The sequence below is a fragment of the Cyanistes caeruleus genome, chromosome 2 (genome assembly GCF_971803275.1).
Source record: "Cyanistes caeruleus chromosome 2, bCyaCae1.hap1.1, whole genome shotgun sequence".
NCBI lineage: Eukaryota > Metazoa > Chordata > Aves > Passeriformes > Paridae > Cyanistes > Cyanistes caeruleus.
In genome coordinates this window covers 5,180,736-5,207,614 of record NC_141702.1, presented here as the reverse complement: position 1 = coordinate 5,207,614, position 26,879 = coordinate 5,180,736, and the positions used below count along the sequence as shown (strand labels likewise).

General features: G+C 41.1%; 2 protein-coding genes across 3 annotated transcripts in view; both read right to left on the bottom strand.

Annotated features, from left to right (window-relative positions):
• Nucleotides 1-19,607, bottom strand: part of CDC5L (cell division cycle 5 like) — a 32,789-nt gene extending 13,182 nt beyond the window's left edge. The window contains exons 1-14 of one of the 2 annotated variants that reach the window (XM_023924253.2): nucleotides 17,768-19,607; nucleotides 14,751-14,854; nucleotides 13,764-13,925; nucleotides 12,797-12,924; nucleotides 11,860-11,959; nucleotides 11,558-11,776; nucleotides 10,274-10,418; nucleotides 9,962-10,150; nucleotides 8,465-8,613; nucleotides 6,669-6,831; nucleotides 5,449-5,613; nucleotides 3,778-3,858; nucleotides 3,197-3,442; nucleotides 269-466 (exon numbers count right to left, since the gene is read on the bottom strand). In XM_023924253.2, coding sequence (XP_023780021.1) covers nucleotides 269-466; nucleotides 3,197-3,442; nucleotides 3,778-3,858; nucleotides 5,449-5,613; nucleotides 6,669-6,831; nucleotides 8,465-8,613; nucleotides 9,962-10,150; nucleotides 10,274-10,418; nucleotides 11,558-11,776; nucleotides 11,860-11,959; nucleotides 12,797-12,924; nucleotides 13,764-13,925; nucleotides 14,751-14,854; nucleotides 17,768-17,812 — 2,094 coding nt within the window. In that variant the 5' untranslated portion in view covers nucleotides 17,813-19,607. Of the gene's footprint in view, nucleotides 1-268; nucleotides 467-3,196; nucleotides 3,443-3,777; nucleotides 3,859-5,448; nucleotides 5,614-6,668; nucleotides 6,832-8,464; nucleotides 8,614-9,961; nucleotides 10,151-10,273; nucleotides 10,419-11,557; nucleotides 11,777-11,859; nucleotides 11,960-12,796; nucleotides 12,925-13,763; nucleotides 13,926-14,750; nucleotides 14,855-17,339; nucleotides 17,686-17,767 lie in introns of those variants that run through there. The other variant, XM_086875602.1, reaches the window with a different exon arrangement.
• Nucleotides 19,501-25,870, bottom strand: LOC111927407 (uncharacterized). Its single transcript, XM_023924252.2, has 3 exons — nucleotides 25,736-25,870; nucleotides 24,937-25,533; nucleotides 19,501-24,263 (listed from the first exon to the last, which is right to left on the bottom strand). The coding sequence occupies exons 1-3, from the start codon at nucleotides 25,800-25,802 to the stop codon at nucleotides 21,613-21,615; spliced, it is 3,315 nt and encodes a 1,104-aa protein (XP_023780020.2). The 5' UTR covers nucleotides 25,803-25,870; the 3' UTR covers nucleotides 19,501-21,612.
• Nucleotides 25,871-26,879: the final 1,009 nt, after the last annotated feature.

Genomic DNA, 26,879 nt, shown 5'->3' with positions numbered 1-26,879 from the left:
TGTTACAGCTAATAGTGCAGAGAAACTCTGTGTGGGAATACTCTGTGTGGGGATATTTTAAGGAGGAAGATGATGGAAGATGATTTAAACACTTCAAGAACATCTATGAACTCCCTAGGAAAATTTCTCAACAACCAACCTTTTCAAATTAATCCCTTCAAAAGACCTGACTGAATTCCTACAGAAAAAAAAAAAAAAAAAAAAGACAAAACCCTAGGAAGCTCAAAAAAAATAGGACATGCAAAAGGCAGAAAAAAGTGACACTGACCTCGAGTCTCTTTTCAAGTGACTCTATCCTGTCTTTTTTGCTGGCCAAGTTAGCCCTTGTGTAGCGGCTCTGTCCAGGCAGGTACAACACTTGGCTGTAACATTCTTCCCACACTTGGTTATAAGCTTCACTTGACAGCTCCCCGTGCCCCATTCCTTGCTTTACCACCTCCATCTCTTGTGCCAGTAGATCCTGTGCCTGTTGAAAAGAATGAGAGAAATTGCAGTTACAATACACAGGATACAAGCAAATTCCTCTTCTTTTCAAACCTTCAGTGTGCAATTCATGGGGGCAGCTTTTCTTTTCATACTCAAAGCTCACCATCAGGTTAAGCTAACTATGAAATCGAACACAGATGCTGTGGATTACAAATGAAACCCAGGCTAGAAGGCTCCTCACAGCACAACTATCCCCCATTTTATATAATTTGGCCAAACCTGACATCACTCTGGCATGGCTAATGAAAGCTGTGGCACAGTGAGATATTTCATCTTGCTGCACAAGAACAGAGATAAAAGCAGGGACCTTGAGGGGAGGGAGAACTGTACAGACAGAAGCAGCTGTCCTATGACACAAAAATCACTTTTCATTTCCTTTTGCTTGCCCTTCTCCACACAACCTGGAAAGTTGAGTCTAAACATTCCTGGGTGAGCTGCGTAAGCTCCGTTGCAGGAAATACAACTCTGATTGTAACTAACACTTCTGTGGCTGAAGAACTGGTGAGATATGAACGCTCTGCTGCTGCCAGTTTAGTTTATGAAGTTTACAATGAACTGAAAAGATTCTTGTTGGTCTCACAACTCTTAATATTTCTGACAAACAGCCTGCCAAAACTGGCACCCAGGTCCTGCTGATTTTATTAATAACTAAAAAACTAAAATATCTTTTCCAATCTAGACTTCATTGGCTGTAAGAGCATGCCCATGTCCTCTCTTTCAACAGCATTTAGAGGTGCAGAACAGATTTCCCTATCAGTAGTAGGTATCTTACTGCAAGCAGATGTTATGTTTTGTAACTGCACACTGACCAGAGGGAAATTCAGGTATCACCAGATTAGATGATCCCACAGATGCTAGGGAAAGGAAAATTAATTACTTGTTCTTGATGGCCAAGACAGATAAAATAGGAGTAACACAACACACATGACAAAGCTAAATGTTACAAATTTCAATTAGCCAAGATTAGCACACTGTGAGGAACTGCACAAGGGTATTTATTTGTGGCACCAGAAGTGTTTCCCAGCTTCAGGAGCTCAGCACACTGTGCCCAGCATCACTAATCCTTCCCATAAGAGAACTGCATATCAGGAAAAGAAAGGAGTCTTTCATTAAAACGTTTTAGCACAAAGATGCTAAAACAAATGAAGTAAAGCAAAATAAATAAGCCCCAGGTGAGATAACAGAGATAGGAAAGTTTTCTGTCTTGAGCTAGATTTTAGACAAAGAGGGAATACTGTGCTGAATGTTAGAGAGCAAGCAGGAGCAGGCATGAAAAAAACCTGCCCATCAGTTAGAAGACAAAACTTCCAGGGACTTTGAAGAAAAATTTCCAGACAAAAACTACTGGACCATGTAATAGTCTCTAAGGGAAGTGATAGCAAACCTGATTCTTGCTGCACTTCAAAACAACCAGAGAAAGCACTTGGAGAACAATCCTAAGGGAACAATTTGACACTGTCAGGGCAATGAAATTCATGATCTAACTATATTTTCCATCTTTAATGTCTCCTGGTAAGAGATCATGAAGTATAATTTTTCATTTAACAGCAAATTCAAAGTACATGCTGTTCAGTGTTTCTCTTCTTAGGCTCTAAATTTATTGGTCAGATATGGTCAAGGACATAGATTTAAAATCTGCTTGTGTACCTTCAGAGTCACCTTAAAGGTACAGGGGATTTAGGTATAGAGATACAACAGGTATTGTCAGAAGACAAGTCTAAAGAGACAGACAATTTGGTGGCACGTGATTTTGGTCTTTTAACTCATTTTTATTCCTGTAGGCATTTGGTCAAAGATTACTGGCACAGCTTTACAGGTGAAGCTCTTAGAAAGAGCTAAACCACAGAACTGCCTATCTGTCACTTGGCAGCAAAAGGCAACATCTGTAGCTGCTTAAATAAATGAACACCCTGAACTGGAACCCTGTTCCAGATCTGCTGTTTAACTTGGGATTACAATGCAAAACAGGACACAGTGCCCAGGCCGCCCACTCACTGCAGCCAGCCACGGCCCAATGTGCTTGTTCAGCACTTCTGGACCAGGTATGGCTGTAAGATCAGCTGCCACAGCCCAGCAGGCTCTGCACTGGCACAGCTTGCTTGGATCAAGCTTGACAAGCATAATTAAACAACTTGATTTGCTGCTCCAAGGTACAAACTGACTACCATTGTCCTATTTGGTCTGCACTGCTTTGAATACTTTGTAATTCTGGACTAGTGAAATTCAGAGGCATCAGAAGGTGGATATCTCATCTGGTTAATGCCTCAATGATTTAACAGCACTTTACAGAAACAGCAAAGTAGAATTTGGTAAATGTTGGGGTATTATTGCTCTTACCCTTACTTAAAATGATAAGCAACCACAACACATTCAAAATTGTATCTCAGTGACAATGTCTATGGGCAAATACAGCATCCTTATCACTCTGCTGAAAATGCTTAGATAAACATCAGCTCACAGAAAGGAGAATGTGCACTTAAATCATCCTTACTTATTAACTGACCCTTACTTAGTGCTTGGCAGTGCTGGGTTAACAATCAAACCTGGTTATCTTAGAGGCCTTTTCCAACCTCAGTAACTCTATGATTACAGCTCTTCATACAACCCTCTGGAGACCTCCCAGCTGAATTCTGTGCAGGCTATTTCCCCCAATATTACAGAGCTACATCCTAAGGAGACTTTAAGTCTCCTTGGGCCACACAATTCTCACCTTCTTGAGATCCTCTTTGGAGAACTTCTCGTAAGGATTTTGCTCCAAGTAAGCCATGTGCTCTGCATTGTTGCTTCCAAATCCTGGGCCTTTCCCTTTCTTACCAGTAAACTGTTCTCCAAAGGGATGGTGTAAAAGATCAAAATGAAGCATGGTAATCATCTCTTTCTTTATGAGTTCTTCACTTTTCTGCAAGTCTGTTAGAGGTGGTTCCACGTTTAAGGGTCTCAGTATTGTTTCATTAACCTGCCCAGGAATGAAAAAAAAGTTTGTAAATATCATATATACCAAAGATAACATTAAATTCATCTATCTCCACTCAAGTGTGAATTTAATGTATCAGCTAAATCCCACAGAGCAGGTGCCAAAATCCCTTGTGGTGGGACACATGCAGCAATCTCAACATCTGTGCAGATGAAATACATCATGACAACTCTGCTGGGGAAATTTCCTTCAAATCAACATAATCTAATAAAGATTTCACTCTCTCATTATCTCTTTAGACTGTATTTCCTCCTATAATGCTTAAAGCCTTTATTTTTAATTTTTGTTCTTTAACAGTGAATTTTGTTTCCACTTACTTCTGAGGGCCGTGGTAGATTCTTCTGCACAGCTTTGTGCATTCTCTTCAGTTCCTTGGCACGCTCCGCTTCTCGGAGAGCCTAAACAAACAAGCCAAGTGTTACTCCAGCCACTGTAAGGCAATCAGATGCTGCCTTGGAATGTATGTGATATAAAAACTAATTGATTATTGCAGTAAAGATTCCTTCCAGTATACAGACTTCATGTTACTAAGCCAGAGCTAAATAATGTGATGACAACATAATTTACTACCTCTAAAGTGAATAGGAAGAGCACAGCAGACTAACTCCAAGAGAAAAGAAACCTTCAAAAGTCATTTCCAGGCATCAAATTCTCCTCCAATCTCAACTCCAGCAAGATTTCGTTCTTTACACGATTCTCCATGTGTGACAACTGCTCTAATTCTCCAGACATTAAATCCACCAGGAAAGAAAGACTCTTAAATTAGCAGCCATGACTCTGTTGTCCTCAATGACTTAAAGTAGGTATTTCACTAAAACAATACTTGTGAAAGTGGAAAAACATGAGAGTTCTCTTTACAATACACTTTCAAACAATAAGTAACATGAAAAGCCAGTGTTGTCAGGAACTTCAGGAACAATGTCCAACATCTTCCATGTTCTAATCCCAGCATCTCCACTTGAAGGCAGGATGCTCTTCTCTTGTATGATGGCACAACTCAGATTCTTTCTTCTATTCTACATACATTACTTGTATTTATTCAGACTTTTTTTTAGGGTATGTATGCACAAGACACACATATACATGTATAAAACATGTTTGTCCCCAAATAGGACACACTAGGAATCAAATTATGGGAAATGCTTATCCCATTTATAGATACCAAAGCATAGGATTTTTAAAAATATTTGGTTCACTTGTCAAAGCATAGCCATTGTCAAAAACTTCTCTAGACTCAAAAATCCCATTTATTTTTACAAAAAACATTTATATTTATATAAGGTATATATCAGAAAGAGATTTGAACACAAAATTTAGGCTAAGCAATGAATAGAAAAGGGACTGTTTTTGTAAAGATTTAAAGTGTCTCTGGTTACTGGCCAGTACAGTCATTTAACTGGCAGAATTTTGGCCTGTACTTTATCCAGCCTTCCTTGATTCTAAACCAAAAAACAACAGTGATCTATTCACAACTTGGCTGTCTGGGTAATCCTCTGGTACCAGCCAAGGGTACCAATTCCCTGCATAGTAGGGAATTTTTATCTGTGTGCTACCAGCCTGCCTGAGTTTGTATGTACCTGTCTAACCATTCACAAACAGCAGCTTTTACCCTCAAGAGAATAACCTGAAACTGAAAAAAGTGCACAGTTCTTATGTGCTTAAAATCAAGCACGTGCCACTGTAGAAAAAAGCTTTAAATAAATTTTTATCTTCTGAGGGACAAATGCAGGAGGTAGGAGACAGGTACTCTTAGGGACTTCACAGTAGAAAATGATGTGATATGTAACATTAAGAAATTAAGAAAATGATTTAGAGAGAAAACCGATTTGTGTGTGTATACTCTGACAGCAGCAAATAAAACAGGAAAATTTTACTTTGCTATCCTGTAGAAGAACCTCTTCCATTGAACAGGTGTGAAATGGTAGGAACCACACAAGGAACACATTTTATTTTATACAAAAGGCACCATTCACATCTCACACACTGACCTGCTTGCGGGCTTCTATATCAGCAGCATCTTCTACAAAGGTTTCATCTACTTCATGTTCTTCAAGCTCCTTTTCTGCATTTTCAGGTAGAACAATCTCAAAGTCGTTCTTTGGAGCAGGGAGGGCCATGAGCCCCAGGCGCAGGTGCTCCCGAGACTCCCTCTCCTGTGGGAAGAGCAGTGAGATGTGTTGCTTCTGGATTCATACCCTGAATGCAGTGTAATACCCCGAGTGCAACACAATCAGACTCCATTCATCTGCATTAACAGACAGAACAACACACTAAATATTCCCTGGACACCTCAGTCTGCTGCAGAGCCAGAAAGCATCATATCTGGAAACCAGTGGAGTCCACCAGGAGTTTGGAAACCTCAGTTTCACTTCTAGCAGTAAAAAGAATTTTTACTATAAAAAGGCTAAGACAGAACCAAAGCATAAGTACATCAAACCAACCTTCTCCTTCAAGCTAAGAGGAGCTTGAATTTTGAACTTGAAGAGTTATTTTTGTGAGAACATGCCAAACACTTGGGAGTGGATATCTTAGCTAGGCCAAAAAGAAAACTGTCAATAGCTCAGGTGTGAGATATTCAAAGCCACAGTAGAGGCTGCAGAATCAGCCACATAAAAGGAGTTCCCAAGGTGATACCTATTAGATGTATGCCCTTTTACACCATGTCTAATTGGCAGGGTCCATCTGGCTGAATCTCCAAGAATGGAAACATCTGTTGCCAAAGGTGATGAAAGAGTCTGGATGGGACTCAGATTTCTGAACATCTCAAACCTCAGTGCTCCTAGTGGCAAGAATTAAACTCCTTTAGCTCAGTGTTGTCAACAAGACAGACTGATGAAAAGGTCCTGTAGGTAAATCAGGAAGCCAAGATGACGAGGAATTTGAGGATTGTGTAGGATTGCAAGAAAAATGAGTCTTTGCTCAAGATGCATTTCCTGCTCAGCTTCAAAGACAGAAATAGGATGGAAACTTAACTACGTCTTCTCCGACAGTTTTAGAGTGTGTTTACTGAGCACACTGAAAGCCATTCTAAACAGCAGGATTTCTGCTCTTTTAAATAAAGACTGTATTTTATTATGTGATAAGGACAGACCTATAGACAAGTGGAAGAAATAACATTTATTATAAAATAAAATTATTTTCAAGAGATGAGAGCTAAAAACCTGAAAATTAATAGAGCACTGATTTCCACTTCTCAAGTACTACTTACCATTTGTTTTGCATAGGATGGGTCACTGTAATCTGCCATTCCCTCTTCTGGGTTGATGTTCAGTTTATCCCGCAGGGGAGTTCTCCCAGGAGTTGTGCCAAGCGCAGGTTTGGGAGTCAGTCCTCCTCGAGGAGTTAAGCTCTCTGACCCCTGAGAGGGTGTTCTAGTGAAGTGTAGTTAGTCATTAGTTTTTTACTAAAGAGTTCTACTTACAGAAGTCTGAATGTTGGGAAAAGTTACATAAACACAGTCGATACATTCAATCTAGAGTTGTTTTTTGGAAGGCAGTGAAACTGTAAAGTGCAATTAGAAGAATACTAAAAACAAATCGTTTAAGCCTGTCAAGATGTAACCAAGGTCCTGTCGAGCTGACAAGAGAAACTTCAGGAACTCCATGAACACAAACTCCCACTATTGCTTTTGAGAGAGGAGCTTATCAAGTCACCAGGCATTATTCTGGGATACAGTAATCAGGATTGAATTGCAAGCTCTGATTTCCCCACCACCTGGGCAAGTCATTCACTCCAAAATCATCTGGCCCAACAGCTGTCCCACACTGCAGTTGAATGGATCATCCTGACAATGTCTCTTTGCTTTCACTGACTATTGAAGAAATAATTACATTATAATAATTACTTCTAATCATCTATGGTTAGGTAACATAGATTAAGTCTTAGATTTTGTTGCCCCCAATTGCTTCTCCTCTAGATTGGGAAGGAATATTGTTCTCTATCCCAATGACCTACTCATGAATGTGGGGCTACTTCACAGATTTCTTATTTTTTCCTCTCTGCTCAAGGTCTTGGATTTTCCCACTGACAGAGGACTTCTGCAAGCAAGCCACGCTGACCCACAGGGACTATATTTACATGTACAAATCTGAACTTCAGAAGCTAAAAAAAAACCACCACAAAAAAACTCGAAGAAAATTAAGAGTATCTCTACTTTTAAAATATAAAATAACCCAAATGACACCCAGATCAGTCCAGGTCAAATTCTACATTCATTTTGCACCACACTGACACCAAAAGATCTTAAAAAAAACCACTCATTGCTGGAGCTGCTCTTATAATTAAAAAGATCAGGCTTTTAAACACAGCTTCTAAACAAAATAAAGCTGCTTTGGAAATGCTGCCATAAAGGTCCTTTTTATTTAATTCTCCACTTTTCCTACTAACACGATACAAGTAAAATTAGAACCTAAGTGGAAAAACCTGACACACAAAATGTACCAATTATAACATGTTTCTGTAAGGTATTTGGCATTTGTGAGATATTTATTTGTACACTGTAAGAGTTAAACCAGCAATTCCGTACTATTTAGATTGGCAATATAAGAAATATTTTATTTTGGATATATATGGATTATAAAATATTTACTCCAGCTTTTCAAAAATTCAGTGTGGGTTTGGCTAAGGGACCTCCCACATCTTTGACTCCAAGGTAATACTTTGGAAAGGCCAGAATTCACATACAGAATGACACTCCAGCTTACTATTTATACTCCTGCATTACTCCAGAATAATTTATACTGATCCACACCACAGAAGGCCACATTTTGGACCAAAATTCCAGTGAGCCATACAGTGTATGCACATAGATGAAGAGGACATGGCTGAGCTTTCTAAAAACACAAAGAAGGAGAAATTTGTACAAGGGCTTGAAATAAAATGCAGTTAAAATTTCTTTTGAAGCTCTAATCATGGTAGTACTTTACACATTAAAATCTGCTCTGTCCACCCTCCTCCAAACAGACATGCCCACCCAGGCACCCATCATAAAAGGAGTCTGTTTACCTGAAAGGTGTGGAAAGCACAGTATTTGGAGTCTGAACAACCTGCTTCTGTGGTGTTACCCCTGAAAAGTCACTTTCATGCAAGGGAGTATTAAGACCTCCTTTCAGAGGAGTATCCACATTTGTGAGAGCCATCAGATTCTGGGCCTCCTGTGCAACAGACAACACAAACAATTCTTCACCAAGACATTCACAGTCACGTTTAACAGATTCAGTAGCAGCAAGAACAGCTGAAGAGTCATTTGAGTATCAGTTTGTGGAATATGTTTAAAATTTCTTAGCTTTAACACCTGTGCACTGGTATTTATAAATCTTACTGTTCCACTGAGAGGCATTTGAACTTCATTTCCAGTAAAATATGTTATAAACTGGAGCTTCAAAATGAGTGGGTTACTTACTGTTTCAGCTTCCTTCAGTTTGCCAGACTCTCTGTTACTGAACACTCAATTAATCCTAAGAATCCTGATTTTAAGAGGGAAGAGCACACTTGAACTCTGAAACCTGAATTCAATCAACTTAATCCAAACTGCACTTCAAAGAGAATGTTCCAAAAGATATGGTCACTATTCAGATTCTTGGTCCATGACTCAATTTGGGCTTTTATGAATCACTCCCTTTTTTATTTCATTTTTCCTTATTACAGCGAAGAATTAAGTCTCTCTGAAAATGAGCTAATTATACTATTGCAAATAGCAAATGTATTCCCAGAATACAGCTAATCCATTAATCCACTGAGAGAACTCTGGATATGCATAATACTGTGACATTTATAATGTCAGAGTACTCCATTTGAAGGTGAGCCTGACTGTTGATGCAAACATTGCACAGACTTAGGTCATGACCTGCAGAGCCAGGAACTTTTTCTTTTCTGCTATCATAGAACTGCTGAAATACAGCTCATTGTCAGCTCAGGGGGGTTTTTGTTTTGGAGTGGGATTTTTGGGGTCTTGTTTTGTCCTACTCTAGTTGCACTGATTTAATTCATCCATTTCCACACAATCAACAAAATGTTACTTAACATTACCAGTATTTGAAAAATCCAGACAAACAGAGGTTGCAAAGGAAGGTTTTGGCTAACCTATGTTTTAAGCCAATAAAGTGCTATGAAAATATTCTTGAATTGTTGCAGTTAATCACTACTTCTTAATTGAAATAAAAGTTGGGCAACATGCATAAAATACACTGTTTTAAGAAGATGAACTCATACATCTTCAACACAAGGGAAGTGAAAATTATGCATGACACCAGGAGAATGGTTAAAAGCCTCACACAATATATGACTAAAAGAGAAAGAATCAGAATGTTTTGAAACATAGTGACAATTGATCAAATAGAAGCAGATCTGCTTCTTTGCCCTTCAGTGCGTCCTGAAGATTGGGATTGTTTCCAATCCCAATATTGCACACAATCTGTGGAGTGTTTCTTTGGTATTTCCACCTTCTACTCAGCTGACTCCTGCTCCAAAACTTAAAACCCATCCTGTACATTTATACTCTACCTGCAGGATCCTGTCCTGGGCTGCTGGAGTTTTGGGAGTCCTTAGAGCGATGCTGTTGTTGGTTACATTATATTCAGAGAGAAGAGTGCTGGAAGCCGAGTTTGTGATTCCAGATTCCTCAGCAGTCTGCCGTGCAATCTCACTTGCCTGTCCAACTTTTACAACTTCTTCAAGTTCTGTATCAGAGATCTTTGGAAGAGAAAATCCCAAGGCACAGTAAGATACAATATAACTATGAGATCAACTCAATAAAACAGAAAACACTGTTTGGTATTGGCCTTGCAAGTTGTTTATTATCAGGAAACACCTCACCTGAGGAGCTGGAAGCACCAGTTTACTCCTTTTCTTGGTGAACTCTGACACCCCACTGGTCTGCAGAATAGCTGAGGGCAAGTCTGACTCTTTTTTCCGTTTCATGTGCTGCTTGTCCTTTTTGCGCTCTCTTCCTTCCCTCTCACTGTTATTATGGAAAACAGAATCAGTTCAGAACACAAAGAGCAGCTACAAAGCAAAGCAAACAAGCCAAGAGCAAAAAGGCCATACCCTTATCAAATAGTGGATATGCTGAAATAAAACACTGCAGGAAGAGTGGAGCACCTTGTGGGTGATTAGATGTGATCTGCAGATCTTGCAGCAGAACCTACCACAGGGCAGTGTAATGCTTTTAAATCACGCAATTAGCCAACAGATTTAGTTTTAGGTTGAATAACTATAATCAAAATGGTTGATTGAACTGGATCAATAAAAAAATGTCAGGCCAAGAATTTAGATAGTAAAAATATGGGAATGTGAAGAGTCCCTTTTTCTCCAGCAGCTGCTAAGGGAAGATGAACATTTTCTTTCATGGAAAGTGGGAACCAATTTCTCTTCAGTTTTTAATAAAAATGGCATTTCTTTCCAACAGCAATGGAGGCAGTCAGTAAAATCATAAGCTTCAGTCTGAAGCTCCTGCCTGACTCTTTGAATGGAGTGCTATGCAGAAAAATCAGTTAGTAACACCACAGGAGTTAATAAACCAAACTGTACATGGCACTGGACCCTCTCAGTAAAAAGCAGTTTTGGCAGAAGTAGTGGAAATGCAACTGTACAATTAAATATGTGCCAAGAGTGGCATTTAACTTCTCAACTACACTTTTGTGGATTTTTATGGGGGATAGGGAGAAATGAAGCATTTAAGGACATCTACTTAAGAACAACTACATCAAGAGTAATACTCCAAATCTACTCCTATAAGGAATCTTAATAAGATCATTACTTAAAGGACACTAAATACACAAGCAAATGAACTGCTAAAAAAACCAACCTTAAAAAATTAACATTTTGACTTAAAGAGCAAGAATATGTGTGAGAAACTTTATTCTGATAGATAAAAGGTGAACTAGAGGAAAGACTAAAAGTGATCATAGACAACAGGTAAACCATACCTTTTGGAAAGACAAAACCACTGAAAACTGAAAAGGCAGAGGCCACTTACACTTGTATCTGTTCCATGGAAATATATTCCTCACTATGTTTTCAGGACTTAACACAGATATATGTGGGTTGCTTTTTTTTTCCCAAATACGCTGTTCCCTCCTTATTACAGCACACACTTACGATCTTAACTCTCCATCCAGGTCCTGCTGACGCAGTCTCCTGAAATCTGCATCCAGGGACTGATAATTTTCTTCTGATGTATCATAAAAACCAGGAGCAGGCTTCTTTTCAAATGGAATTTCTGCATTGTAATCCACACCTCTCTTCTTTTTTCTTTTCTTCTGGATCTCAATTCCAGCAGCCCGAAGTTCTCGTCGTTTCTGGAGAGCAGCAAGACGTCTAAAGAAAGAGTAACACCACATGATTTAAAGTGTAGAGTACAGAAAAGCAGTCTCAGGATATGAAACCATATGCAAGTTTACCGAGCTTCTTCCAGCTGCTTCTCCCTGGCTTTTCTCTTGGCCTTCTTTCCCTGTGTATTCGCCAGACGCGCTCGAGCCTCAGACAGCATTTCAAGCTCATCTACAACAGTACAGATAAATACAGCAGTGAATCTGCACTTAAAAGATGAGAGTCAGGAAAAACCTGACTTTAAGATCAGAAAACCATCTTTAAAAGCTGAATCAATCACAGCCATTCTGTGCCATCACTAATCTCCAGGTTGTCCCAATGTATTTACTGAATCACTGGCCAGGTGAAATGAAGACTTTTGGAAAAAAAGCCTAATGGTGAAAACAGTATCAATAAGTATTACCAGCAAATCAAAATATTTACATAAAGAAGTAAACTGACCACATTAATGGAAGTAAGCTTCATTTACATCTTTATCTGAGAGTATTATCTTGAGAACTTGTTAATTGCATTTACTTCCAGAGCTGAGAGCACTGTTTTTGTGAACATGTGACTGTTCGAAAACACCAACGGTTCCATTAATGGAATTTTAAAATGTTCATTTTTCAGTCCACAACACTGCTTTGGTGCAAGGGAAAAAGAAAAAAAACCAAAAACGTCAGGCAGTCCTTCTGTGCTTCAGCATGGATTCATTTGAGAGGTGTAAGCTGATGGAAAATGATGAAGATACAGAAAGCAAACAAGCAGAGCAGTTGCCAAAGCAAAGAACTGCCAGTCATGGTAATAGACAACAGTGACAAATAAGGAGACAGAAAACACACCAAGAAAAGGAAAACTGGAAAACTGTAACTAACTGGCCAGATACAGAAATAAGACAAAATTAGCAAGTAAATTAAAGACCAGGCGGTGGTGGAAGAAAAGAAGAAAACCAAGGTACACTAACTGTGTAAATGGAAAAATTAGCAGATCATATTTCTGTCAAAAATGGTAAACATATTCCTAACTCACCTTCATCCATATCAATGGGATCTGGCCTGGCAGGTTTGGTTTCTGGATTTGGATCTATTTCTCCAGGTTTCAGTTTCCGAGGATCATCAGCAGTTTCCTCCTCATTGTCTCTTTGAGCAGCTTTGTCCCTAAAAACATATTACAGATGTCACCACCAGCTCTTTGTTTTCCCCCAGACTCATAATAACCATCCCTTAAATGTCTCCAAAGACTGATCATAAAGCAGTAACCTTGTACTCTATTGTAATGTAATGTACAATACATTAAATCTGTTATACAATTCAAAAGTGTGGTACAGTTCCATAATCTTAAACAAGATAAGAGAAAGAAACCAACGCAGTATCACATTACAACAATAAATTATTACATAAAATACAATACTGATACAGCTAGTAGTAAAAAATCTCCTCAGGTAATCTTTAACAATAAAAACAAGAATTCAAGCAGTGTGACAAAATTACAAAATCAGGTTTTCTATTATGTTTTTTCTACTCAAGCAATTGCACCAGAATTAAGAAAGCTCACAAGGGAAAACAGCACATTCTTTCTCTTCTTGTGGCCTAAAGAAACTCTGTAGCAGAGATGGTATCTATACATTCAGCCACTTCATCACCTGTTTTGTCTCTTTCCTTTCTCACATACCCACTCCTGCTGATCAGCCACTCAAAAAATGCCCAAACAGCCTAATAACAACATAAATCTTGACAGTCCCTTAGCCAGAATGACCAGGAGCAAGAAAAGATACACCTATCTCTATTCAAGATGCTCCCCAGGTTCCAGGAGCTTCTTTCAAGCTAGACACAAGTGACTGAAAACAGTCTTTAAAGATTTGCTTACAAAAGGACCCAGTCAACTTGAAACCACTCTAATTTACCACCATGGGAGAAGGGAATGACACATTGCTACAACTCCATAGATTTTTTGGGTATTCCTGGTTAGATTTTCCTATAGGCAAGCAGAAACTCACAGCAGAAATTCATAGTGTTCCAAGCACTGTGCAGCAGTTCTCCCAATGATAGGGGCAATGGTTCTCCACTGGGTTGGCATCAGCTTGGCCAGGTGCAACAGTTTCTCCTCCTCCTCCCGAGACCACTCTGTCTTTTTGATGCTCGGGTCCAGCCATTCGTACCTGTAGTAAGGGAAAAAAATTAAGGATGACAGATCCGAGTTATCCACTGATCTGTCTTCAAGAGTGTTTTCATGACATATGCATTTGAGCTTTAAAATGCATTATTTATCCAGCACTTTTCATACAGATACTGCCTCTTTTTCCTTTTCCCATCCCTATTCTGGCAAGGTAAATAGTCACAGAATTAATCCTAAAAAAGAAAAGTAAAAATTGCAACTATCAAAGATAGAGAAATGGTAGAATTATTTGCTCTGGAGCCTTCAACAATTATCTTAATAATCCCCAATTGTGCCAGTACTGTTATCTTACAAAAAGTATTCTATTAAATATGTGCAGTTCAGTACTTGACAAACTAAGTCTGATTCTCAAATACATTCATACTGCATCAGTATTTGCATAAGTTTAAAGCTCCTATCTTTTATAAAATATTAAATTTCACAGTGCAATTTCTAAACATTTACTCTCAAGCCAAACTCCCATTACATGAAATTAGAAAATCATATGTAAGAGAGATTAGTATCTTACAATTTTACTTCCTTGGCAATATCCACCAATTAAAACATGTTTAAATAAAGGGAAAAACTAATGTTTATAATTTAAAGTGATCCTGCATTTGCTAACACTGCAGTCACTGGCAAACAGAACATCTGGCTACTTTTGTTCAACTACTTTCAAGCAGTAAGAATTTGAAGTTTCCATGATAAAATCAAACAGTGTTAAAACTGTTGTTGCTCTGTGGACATAAATTAGTCTGTGGTAAGATTTTTTCCTAAATTTCCACTAATTATGAAGGTCATATTCCCAGGCACAGCACCTCTCACTTACCATCTGGCTTTGCACTGCTTTGCTGATTTCCTGTGCAATAACGAGGCAATTCGAGACCACTGGTTTTTGCCATATTTCATAACAGCTGCTTTCAGAATTTCATCCTTGAAAAAAACATAAATAAATATCCTTATGGACTGCAAAACAGAAAGTCTGAGCTCAAGGAAAGGAGAACATGGTTAATTTCATAGGCTAGCCCAGAGGAAACAGCATAACACTGCTACTTCTGTTCTATTTTATTCTCAAGAAAAATGAGGATTTGTCTTTCAAAGGCCAATGAAATCCATAAAGATTAAATGAAAAAGACACATGATTATTGTTCCAAACTTCATATATCCAACAGAACTTCCCAACTGATAATTTTCACTGCTCTCTCATGCACTAGTATTTAAAGGCTCTGTATGTCTTCTCTGAAGGACAGCAGCAGGGGTAAAGAGGTGTTTGTCTGGTAATGACATCACAATTGGAAAAAAAAGTAGAATTGGCAGATGTCTCTAACTCCCTTATTTTAAATAACACCGTGAAATTCTCTATTCTTCACATATTAATACAATTGGAATAAAAATGTAATATTCAGCTTGGGAGCCAGGTACAACAAAGTGTGCACTGCATTTGATCAAAAGCCAGAAGCATTATCAATTGTCAGTCAATCTATCCCATCCATCAATCCCTCTCTCCCTTCCTCAATAGATGGGTTCATTAGTTCTGCTTTATTCAGAGAAAGTGCTATTTTACATGCATTAAAGCTATTCTTGCAGCCCTGTCAAGCACAGATGTCCCTCTCCCGTACCCAGTGAGTGTTCTGACACTGACTCCACTGACACCTCCCAGAGAACAACTTTAACTTTGAGCTTATGACCAGCTCTTGATCTGGTTTGAGCTGCTACAGGCAACAATTCCTTTAATTAGTGTTCTGAAATAAATAATAAATCCTCTTTTGTGTGTTTTTTTTAACTTACTTGGTGCTCTGCAGCCCACAGGAGCTGTACTTGTGACATTAACAAGCTGCTTTTTTTTTTTTTTTGCAAGCAATTAGTCATTTCATGCATGACCTGGTATCGCCTGATTCCACCTCCTCTGTTTTTAATGTTGTATGTGTAATCAAAATGTTAATAAAAGAAACTCAACACCTCTTTTATCTCTGGTACACAAAGCCTGGTGAATTAGGGATTATTTGGCAACTGGAACAGGCTCCCAAGGGCCTGCCAGAGTTCAAGCATCATTTGGACAATGCTCTCAGGTACAGGGTGGGATTCTTGGTGGTGTTCTGTGCAGGAGTTGGACTCAATGGTCCCTGTGGGTCCCTTTCCACCCAGAATATTCTGTCATTCTATTTAATGCACTGCTCTTTCTCTTCAACAGTCACCAAAATTTATCAAGTATGGAAGACCCCAAGAATGGGGTGAAGATAACCTGAGTTTTCCTGTCTTCTGGTGACCCCAAATTTAGCTGCTTCCTGGCACATCACTGATACATCGTAAGTGCTTAAAAGCACATGCAGCACATTTTATCTTCTCTTACTTCTTCCTCACTCTTTCCTGGAACCACATGCATGCCTGGTGTTCACAGTATGTAGTGACAGCATTCAGTATTTTACAGTGCCAGGTACAGCCTTTTGCTTCAAATATGCATCTAATAAAACTGACATCCTTGATTTCTCATGTTATTAATTTCTTTTTCATGATCACTTGAGGTTCTGAAAGCTTGTGATGGCAAAACTGGAGGGGATCGTTCTTTTTTGGAACAATAATTTCTGTATACAGAATTCTTGGGCTGCAAATGAAGAGCCCACACATGCAAACAAGAAACAGACTGAAGTTACACCAGAGGTTTACATTATTAGGAATTTTTTTCCATGCAAAGGGTTGTAAAGCATTGGAACAGCTGCCCAGGGTGGTAGTGAAGTCACCATTCCTGGAAGTGATAAAAAAACCACCTAGAGGTGGCACTGATGGACAGGTTAAATGGTGACTATGGTGCTGGTGCTGGGCTGATACCTGGACTAGGTTTTTCCAACCCTAAAAATTCTATGCCTCTGCCTTTGCCATTTCCACATTTGGAAATATCTTCAAGGGCAAGAGGTTCCTGCTGCCTCAATCCCCTAGAGCGTAAGAGACCTGCCTATGAAGTACAAGTCACACTCTAGCCTGTGAGAAAGACATCTCCAAACACAGCACGTGTTTCCACTCCAGCAGCAGTGGGAACAGTTCCTCTGGAGCAGAAGGACACGACACACACGTGGCTGAGCTTCCCAATCTGCAGCCTGAGGGAAAAACAACACCAGTGTGACCTTTGCCCAGTGAGGCAGCAGGAAGATGGCACAGGTTGCTGGGGAATGCAGCCCAACAGTGAGCCAAGGAATCACAGAATCAGTTAGGCTGGAAAAGGCCTCTCAGAGGCCTTTAAACTAACTGAGTTTAATCTACGTCTGATCACCACCATGTCAATGAGACCATGGCACTCAGTGCCACATCCAGTCTTTCCTTAAACACCTACAGGGATAGCGACTCCACACCCGCCCGGGCAGCCGATTCCAATACTTAATCGCCCTTTCATGTGAAAAATTTCTTTCTAATGTCCAATATAAACCTCTCCTGCTGCAGTCTGAGGCTATGTCCTCTTGTCCTGTCGCTTGTTGCCTGGGAGCAGAGCCCGGCCCCCACGTGGTTCCATCCTCCTGTCAGGGAGTTGTGCAGAGACAGAAGGGCCCCCCTGAGCCTCCAGGCTGAGATCCCCCAGCTCCTTCTGCCGCTCCTCATCAGACCTGTACTCCAGACTGTTCCCCAGCTGCGCTGCCCTTCCCTGCACTCCTGCAGAGCCCAAACCCTCTGATGTCCCGGCACAGGGCTCCAGCAGACCCGAACCTGCCCCGGGATACCCCAAAAAACTGAACCCCCCGCGCAGGCGCACCGCGACACCCACCTCCACCCCTACCGCGCCTGCGCACCAGTGAGCCCCTTCCCCCCCACCTCCCCGGCCCTGAGGGGGATGAGGGCTCAAACCCCGGCGAGTCTTACCTCGGTGTTCCGCCACACACCGCCTTTAATCATAATCCGCGGCATCTTGGCGGCAAAGAGAGCCGGGGACGAACCCCTGGAGCGAGAGAATGGAGAGAGGACGGGAGCGCCGCTGGCGTCAGCGGCGCAGGCCGAGACCGCGCACGGTCGCCCTCAGCGGCGGCGGGTGCCGAGGGCGAGGGAAGCGGGGCCGACTGCTCTGCCAGAGAAGCGGGAAGCGGGGCCGGCTACTTTTGCAAGGGAAGTGAGGCCGCTGCTCCACCAGGGAAGCGGGTCCGGCCGCTCCGCGCCTGCGCAGCCGCCCCGCGTGTCCTGAGGCGGCGCTCTGCGCTAGCGCCACCGGCCGGCCGGAGGAGCGCACGGCGGAGGGGCCCGGCCAGCGCCGAAAGGAGGAGCTGCGAGTTCATGAAACCCTTCAGATTTCCCCAGGGGACGCAAATGAAGTAGGAAAAGGGACAGAGGAATAATCACATCTCCGCAGTGTTCCGTTTAGAGCGTGTTTTGGTAATTTCAGGAAAAAGCCCCGTGCATTTATGTGTGGAATAAACTCTTCCCTGTGAGGGTGCTGAGGCCCTGGCACAGGTTGCCCAGAGTAGCTGTGGCTACTTCTCATCCCTGGAAGTGTCCAAGGCCACTTTGGACAGGGCTTGGAGCAGCCTAGGATCGTGGAAAGTGCCCCTGCCCATGGCAGGGGGTGGAATGAGATAATCTTTAAAGTGCCAATGGAAAACTATTCTAAGTTTCCACAGGAGACCAACATTGACAGTGCATTTGCATACTCACTCAGACACTGAAGGAGTGTGTACATACCTAGACTTGGGAAATTTTCATAGCAAAGTACTCATGTCACTCTCAACAGGTGAAGGGGTTGAACCTTAAGGACCTTCAGTCCAAGGAGTGGGGATCTCAGCTCAGGATCTGTCACCGTCACTCAGCTGTGGCCCCCCAGGTACCTCCAGCCTGGGAGTTGTGTGGCTCAGAGAGGCCCCACTCAGAGGGAGGTGCTGGCCTCAGCCCGCTGCAGTTCAGAGAGCTCAGAGGGTCTCAAATACCACTGCTTAGAGAATCAAAACACACTTGGCTTTGCTCATAGCAACTTTCACCTTGGCTGCAATTCAGGTTGGTAACTTTCTTTGAAAGTTCAAAACCAAAAATGTTGTTCCACCTGGGTAAGAAAAATAAATTCTCAAAGGCTGTTAAAACCCAGGGGGTTCCTTAGCCAGCGTAAGTTCCTGGGAGCAGACAGAGGTTTGGATAAGCTCAAGAGGAGCTTGGCCCAGCTTGCCAAGGCCAAGCCCAAAGGAGCATTTTTGAGACCCAAACAGGAGGATGCACCACCACACCATCCAGGTCGGACTCACTATTGTTCATTTACATCACCTCCAGTTTAATTTATATTCATTTAATTAGCAGATGTACAACAGGTAAAAGGCCTTTTACTCAATTTGTCTTGTTACATTTCTGTTTTGTCCAAATTCAGGATATTTTCATGGAGAAAATTATTAAACTTTTTTGGTTCAAATAGGAAACTTTATAGATTTTATTTTTGTTTAAACTACAGGAATAAAAAAATATTACACTTCTAGCTACCAAAAAACAAAAACCCAACAACAGCCCATGTCTTATTTGAAACTGAATATGCCTCAACCTTTAAATTTCACTGACTTAGCAGACTGAGAATACCTTTGAAATTCCAAAAATCCAGTGCAGTGCATAAGGAACAGAAAGCAACATCAGGAATTCTTGAACTATTTATTTTTGTTAGAAGCAGAGACTAGGACTAATTATTTTTACAAAATCATCAGTCTCCAACAGAAAATATCTTACTGTTCTTACTTACAACTTGAAGACACTTAGATTTACAAACTCTTTAAAACTTTACTGCAATTAATTTACCCCCCCTAAACCAGGCTCTCTTCATTACTGTTGTAAAGCATACTTTTAAACAACTGTGCTCTATCAGATTTAGCCTTCCTAGCCTCATCTGATATAAAGGTTACAATTCCTTCAGTATTTTGGTTTTCTCTTTGTATCTGTTCTTTTCAAATAAATGATCAGAATTGTTATGTAATGCAGGTAAAAATTCATCCAAGCTTGAGCAACCATTAATATTTCCAAGGAATATTAAGAAATATTTCTTAAAATATTTATATAAAAGAAAGAAGTTATTTTTTTTCTTCATACAGGATAACATTCTTCTTTCTCACAACTGGATTAGGTGGTTCCAAGGTCTAAATCACTCATCTGTAACCACCACAGTTCAGGCACAGATACTTGTCTGATGTTATTGAAGCTGCAAAGAACTGGATCATTTGAATATCTTTGCTGATCTGGCCTTAAAATGTGCATCTGTCCATAAGTTTTAATCCATTATTGGAAAATTGTCTTCCAAATCGCAGAATGACTGCAAGAGCTCTTGAAGACAAGGCCCTGCTCATGCAGGGCCACCCAGAGCCAGCTGTCTAGGATTACATCCAGGTGACTTTTAAATACCTGAAAGAAGGAGGGGACCTCCACTACCTCTCTGGACAGCCCTTCTCAGCCTGTCTCCTACGTTACCAGAAAGCCTCTACAAGACATTATCGGTATTTCCACACATCCAGGAGCAGAAAAAAAAAAAAAAAAAAAGCACTGAGTTCCACATTTACATTCTCTAAATTAAACCACAGGTTCGTTCTACTGCTCCATGGACTGAGCTGTAGCATTGGGACAGTTTGCTTGTTACTCCTTTGCTGTTGTCTTTCCTCAAATAAGAGGATAACACACTGTTACCCTAAAACCACTTACCACACTCAACAGTTGCTGTCACTGCACAACTGCAAAACAAAGATTTGTCTAGATTTGAATATAAATTGGAAGCAGCATCATCTGGGTTCACCATGCCCTGCACCAACTGCTGCATAGTACAATGGTTCTTACACATGGAGTATTTTAGACTAAGAGTAAAGTTCTTAAAATAAATTTAACAGGTTCAGATACTGCTAGGGTTTTCATTTTAACTAAATAGCATTCATAATTATCATCAACTTTTCATATTAAAAGAAGTTAATTAACAACACAGTAACTACCAACCTGAGAAAAGGTAAGGCATTTCATACTAGATTAACATTGAACATTCACATAAAACTCAAGATTAAAGATTCCCAGTATCATGAAATATGTGTTTCTGGACATTAGCATTTCTGTCAGACTACTCAAAAAATTACCAAAACTGCGGACAAGGTAGCAGCTTAATAAACATCTTACACACACAGACACATGGAAAACATTTTCATGTCACAATTACCCAGTGATGACATGCATGTTTTGTTTCTCTAATGTGGCGAGGTACTATTTTTTTCCCCCTCTTACAAGTATTGCAAAAGCACCTGGGAGTAAAGGAGGCAACTTTCAGCAGATGGGAGGTAGCATTAAGCCTCCAAATACACTGGTAATTTTTATATTAAAAGTTATTACTATAAAATATAACATTTCCTTCCTTCCCTCCCTTTAGACATTCTTTCAGTTACAAAAGAGATTTTTTTTCTTGCTATGTTTTTACAAGAAAATAGGTGGTGCAGAATAGCTGTTTAAACACAGATGAACACTGGCCAAAGTAACTGACCTCTACTGAAGCAGTTACTCAGGGATGAAAAAGTGTCTCCAAGATCTTCAGCACAGCCTGTGCTAGAACTGATGTTCTCAGAAACACCTGCAGCAAATCAGTACCCCAAGTTTCACTCTCTCAAACAAAATGCTTGATTACCAGGCATTGCTCTGCACACAGCAAAGGAGCATAAAGCCATGAAGAAATTTAAGACATTCAAACCTGACTAAAACCAAGCGCCAACTTCCAATTCTCAACCTCACACTCCAGGCTTGTGCTGCTGCTTATGCTTCTCCAGAATTTTTCTGGTGGGCAGCACCACATTACAGTTTGCACACTTGTACTTCTTTTTGTGCATTTTTATATGCTTTTGGAAAGTATGTTTATCCATTGTGGAATACTTGCACCTCCTGCAGTGCAGCTTGAGGTGAGTCAGCAAGTGGCGCTTGAGGTGGCTGGAGGTGCGGAAAGCCAGGGAGCACTGCCCACACTGGAATGGCTTCTCCCCTGTGTGGATCCTCATGTGGAGCTTCAGGTTCCCTTTGTGGGCTGTGCAATAGCCACACTCTTCACACTTGTACGTCTTGACAGGCAGCTCCTTGTGCTCGTAGAGGCAGCCAGGAGAGGAGGTTCCCTCCCCAGTGTGTGAAGACAGATGCTGCTTCAAGGACAGCCATTTGCTGGTTGAGTAGTCACAGCCCATGCACTTGAAATGGCCCATGGTCAAATGGGTGAGACTGTGCCTTTTTAGGTGACTGGAAGTACGGAACTTCTTCTGACAAACGCTGCAGCTGTAGGGCTTCTCACCTGTGTGAGTTCTGATGTGGAGTTCCAGGTTGTTCAAAAAGCCAGTAGCGTAACTGCATTCTGTACACTGATATAGTAGTGGTTGACTTTGTGTGTGCACATCATTTACTGGGCCCCTCTGAACACCTTGCTGAACTCCACAGACTTTTGAACCAAGCAAGGAGCTGTTTATGCCTTTGCAGAAACCCAAACCATCCCTTTCTGGGTATGTGCCTCCATTGATTTCACGATGCAATTCAAGATTCTCCAAACACCTCTCTACAAAGTGGAAACTTCCAAACTCTGGTCCATTTTTCACATGAAGAAGGCTGTGTTTTTGCAAATGGTTTGATGTTTTAAATGCCTCATTGCACTCTTTACACACAAATGGTCTTTCATCCATATGTATCTTTAGGTGCAGCCTGAAGTTGTTAGGAACATCAGTAACATAACTGCAGTGCTGGCATCTATATGTTTGGAATGTATTTAAACTGGAAGCACACATATCCTCCAAGTTTTCCACAAAGTTATGAAATGAAGCATCTTCTTGCACCCGTGAAAGTGAGGCCTCTGATTTGAAGGAAGGCTCCTCTTTGTAAGTGACCGTGTCCATTTGGTAAGAGGTCTGAGGAACTTCTGATCTATTTCCAGTAACACCCAGGCTGTTGCCTCCTTGGCTGTTTTCAAGAAATTTCTTTCCAGGGCGTATTTTTTCATTGTCCCACACACCATCTGCTTGCTCAAACTCAACTTCTGAAGCCATGATTCCCTTACCCAGACAATCATTTTCTCTACCAAAAAGAGAGTGAGAAACATGGCCCTGAGAATCACCATCAGTTTTGTGTATTTTGCTTTTACAGTACTTACTGCTCTGACTCATAGAACCATTAGCCTTTAATTGTTCATGAAATTTCTTGTGAAAGCTGAGATGTCCTTTAGTGTAGAACACCAGGTTACATTCTTCACATGTGTAATTCTTTGGAGGTTTTTCAGTTCTCTTTCTCCCACTCAGGCAGTCGGGTTGCTGTCCTTGGCACGTTTCTGTCCCTGCATGAATCCTCCTGTGTCTCTCCAACCCTGAGGTGCTGGTGAATGCTGCCTGGCACAGCTCACAGGAATATGGTTTATCCCGTGTATGGACATGGCTATGCCTCACCATACTTGCAAAATACAGTGAAAAAAAGGTGCAGAACCTGCACTGGTAGAGCTTATAGCCAGCATGCCAGTACATGTGATTTAACAGGTAGGACAAGCTGCTGCAGGAGTAATCACATTGAGGGCACTGGTAAGGTGGTCTTTCCTTGTGTCCCTTCATGTGATGAATAAAACTCCTAGGATTTGATGAAGCAAAGAAGCAAATTCTGCAGGAAAATCTAACTGGCACATCCAGAGATGTAAAGTCCCTGTCAATTTTAATGAAAAATTTATGGTATTTACTTTCTTTTTTCTTAGTCTCAGATTCTCCATCTTCAGATCCTTTTTGCCTCCCTTTTCTTGCACTAATTCTATTTTTTCTTGCCTTTTGCAACCTAGCAATCTTCTTATGAAATTTAAGGTGATTCTTGAGATTGAAAGAAAAGAAAAAAGTTTTTTTACAAAAGCAGCATTTATGTATTTTCTTATCTTTATGAGCTGAATAAATATGTTTTTTCAGGTGTGCACTGCATTTATACACAGAACCACAAAACCTGCACTTGAAACTTGATCTTTCATTCTCCTTTGTAAAACAAGATGTTTTAGGAAGAGGTGTGATGGTCACACTATCATTCAGCCACTTTAAACCTTCTTGCTTGCCCTGGAACTCTTCTGGACTTGCATGAGAAGAAACAACTTTTTGTTGTTGGGATTTTCTCTTAGGGAATGGTGGTAATGCCTTGTAAATATGCTCTCCAGTAGTATTTGATTCAGCAGAAGTGGAAGCATTCATGTCAGGTTTTCCTACATCCTCTGGATGTTCCTCAAAAGTAGGAGAACATCCATTAAGAAATGGATCAGAACAATTATAGGTAAATTTCTCTTCTTCTTTCAAGCCATGCTCCAAACGAGAATTCAGAGTTTCATCTTCGAATTTGCTTACTTTCATGTAATCAATTTCATTATCTCCATTCTTTGAGGAATCAGGATCTACATGGAAATATAAAGCCACATTTCATCCAGTCACAAAGACTCATCATTAACTCATAGTAATAATCCAAAATTGCCTAACGACTTGCTTTGCTCTTCACTACTTCTGCATCCTTATTATTTCCCTCTCTCAATTTTTGCCCTTAATGCCTCTCGATGCATTAAGACCCCACTATATAAATATTGCTCCTAGTTAAAAACCACCTTCTGTTCTGTTTTCACTCAAGACTCTGAATTTCATAGGACAACACCACATCCAGTTTTTAACAGAACACCTTTATGCCAGAATTTCTATCAAACTACTGACACAAAACTTTTCTAATGTTCCGTTCTCACAAATATCATGCTTTTTCTGCATTTTTATTTTGAGAATATTTTCCTGATGAAAGGCCACCCTTTTTTATCATTGGAGAATGACCAAGTACCAATTTTTGTCGTTTCACAGCCTTTTGCAGGAGTCTGAGAAAGAACTGGCTCAGTTCTTTCAGAACATACTTCAGTTCTCAGAACATACTCCAGGCTGTATTTTCTCTCTGCTGCATTTAAGAATCTAATTTGAAATGCTTACTCTAAAAGGAATTGGTTTCATAATGTTTCTGTATATTTTTTATTTCAAAAACTCGAGGCTTTCTGTATTTTTTAAGCTTTTTCAATAATCTTATTAATGTATTACCTTCCATTTTAACAATTATCTCCAGTTCCTTGTGGATTTCTGGTTGGTTCTGTGGACTGCCATCAAAAAGAACCCCTGCAATACTGGCAGGTTCTTCTTCATGTTTGGGTACCACCACCAATGTCTCAAAAGTGTCAGCTCTGTCACTGTCAGCAGAGGAGAGGAGAGGAGGAATCTTCTGAAAACCATCATCACCACAATCTTCTCCATCACTGTATTTTATTATCTCTGGAAGCTCTGTTTTGCAAGACAATGTAGGTAACATGCAATTTTGACCATATTTATCCATGTCTGCACCACTTCCATCACTTAAAGATAGTTTTGATGTGTTACACACACTCTCAGCTAGCCATTTATCCTCAGAGTATGTAATATAATTATCTTCATTTGAGACAGTCTTGTTTGCATCCCAATTGCCTACACTGCTACTGTCGTTTGAAGGCTCCACTTCATTTTTCATGCAAAGGCTGTTGTTTAATTTAAACTCCTGCTCCACCTCGGGAATGGGCACTTCCTGGTCCTTATCATCCTGGAGAAAATCCTCATCGCTCAGCACAAAAACGGTGATTGGCAGCACTGCCTCAAACACTTCGGGCTCTGCGAGGACAAACAAACACAATTATCCCCATTTCCCCACCCCCCAAAAAACCCCGACGACACCGCGTCCTCCATAATCCGTGCGCATGCCCAGTGCGCCCGTCCCGCCGGGCCCCGCCGAGTCGGCCCTTCCCGCCATCCCCGCTTTCCGCGGTGCCACAGGAGCCGCGCTGGGTCCCTGGCCCGGCCGGCCGGCACTTACCGCTGTCTGCGGCCGGCTGCGCCGTTCCCTCCGCGGCCTCCTGCAGCCCCCCCGCCTCCATCCTCATCTCCGGGCCGCTCCGCCGCGGGACACGAGCCCGGGCCGTGCCCGCCTGCGCAGAGGGGCGGGGGAAGCGCCGCTGGCGCCGCCTGATTTGTGGGGGAGGCGGGGGCGCGGCCGGAGGAGTGTGTGGGTCGAGGCCAGAGGCTTTCAAATACGCCTTAAAAGTCAGTTTTAAACGTGCTCTTAAATGGTTTTAAAACTCCGTTTAATCACTCGCCTGGGCCAGGGAGCCCCCAGCCTTGGGCAGAATTATTTGAATGCTCTGCGAAACCTATTCCTGGTTTAAGCAATTTGGTCGGTTGCTGCATCACAAAATAATCGTAGGCTGGAGTCACAAAATTACTGGAAACACAGAACAGCACCTTTGGTTTCATCCTGGTCTCCTCCTTGGCTGTTCAGGCTGAAAGTGGAAACTACAGGAACCTGTGTGCAGACATATTTACATGTGTAGAGATGTAGGCCTTTATATTCATAAATAAATTTCTATACGTGTAGGGTGTTCCCACATGACAGGGTGGTTGGAATGAGATGGTCTATAAGGTCCTTTCCAACAAAAAACATGATGTAACTCTGTGAGCTGGGGCTGGAAGGAACCTCTGGAGATGATCCAGTCCAACCTGTCTGGTAAGGCAGGGTCACCTGCAGCAGCTGACACAGGAATGTGTCCAGGTGGGTTTGGAATGGCTCCAGAGGACAGTGAAAAAACTCCAGGCTCTGCCACCCTCATCTTAAAAACGAGATTCACTTAATAAATTATAAAAATAATTTAATATAAACAAAAGACAATTAGGAGACAAAAGAAATAAAGCAAAGGGTTAAAACGGCCGGGTGCCCTGGTGGGTTACCAGGAACACACCTGGTATCTCAGGAGTGTCCTTTTTATCCCATCTTTGCTGTGAGAGGTTAATGCATATTCAAGCATGTCCCCTCCCTGGTTCCACCTTCTTGGATCATGTTATTTTCTGCTGGTCAGCATTATTTTGGAGTTTGGTTTCTTTTTTGCTGCAGATGGTCACTTGTTGATAACAGCCTGGGCCCCTCATCCTTCCCCTGAGGGCAGCTGGTCTTCATATCTTCCGCT

Bases quoted from the DNA above. Each gene is read 5' to 3' on its own strand.
- LOC111927407 (XM_023924252.2), bottom strand. From the start codon at position 25,802: ATGAGGATGGAGGCGGGGGGGCTGCAGGAGGCCGCGGAGGGAACGGCG. The intron at 25,534-25,735 runs GTAAGTGCCGGC...TTGTCCTCGCAG, and splicing joins GCAGCCGGCCGCAGACAGCG to AGCCCGAAGTGTTTGAGGCA. The intron at 24,264-24,936 runs GTAATACATTAA...ATTTCCATGTAG, and splicing joins GATAATTGTTAAAATGGAAG to ATCCTGATTCCTCAAAGAAT.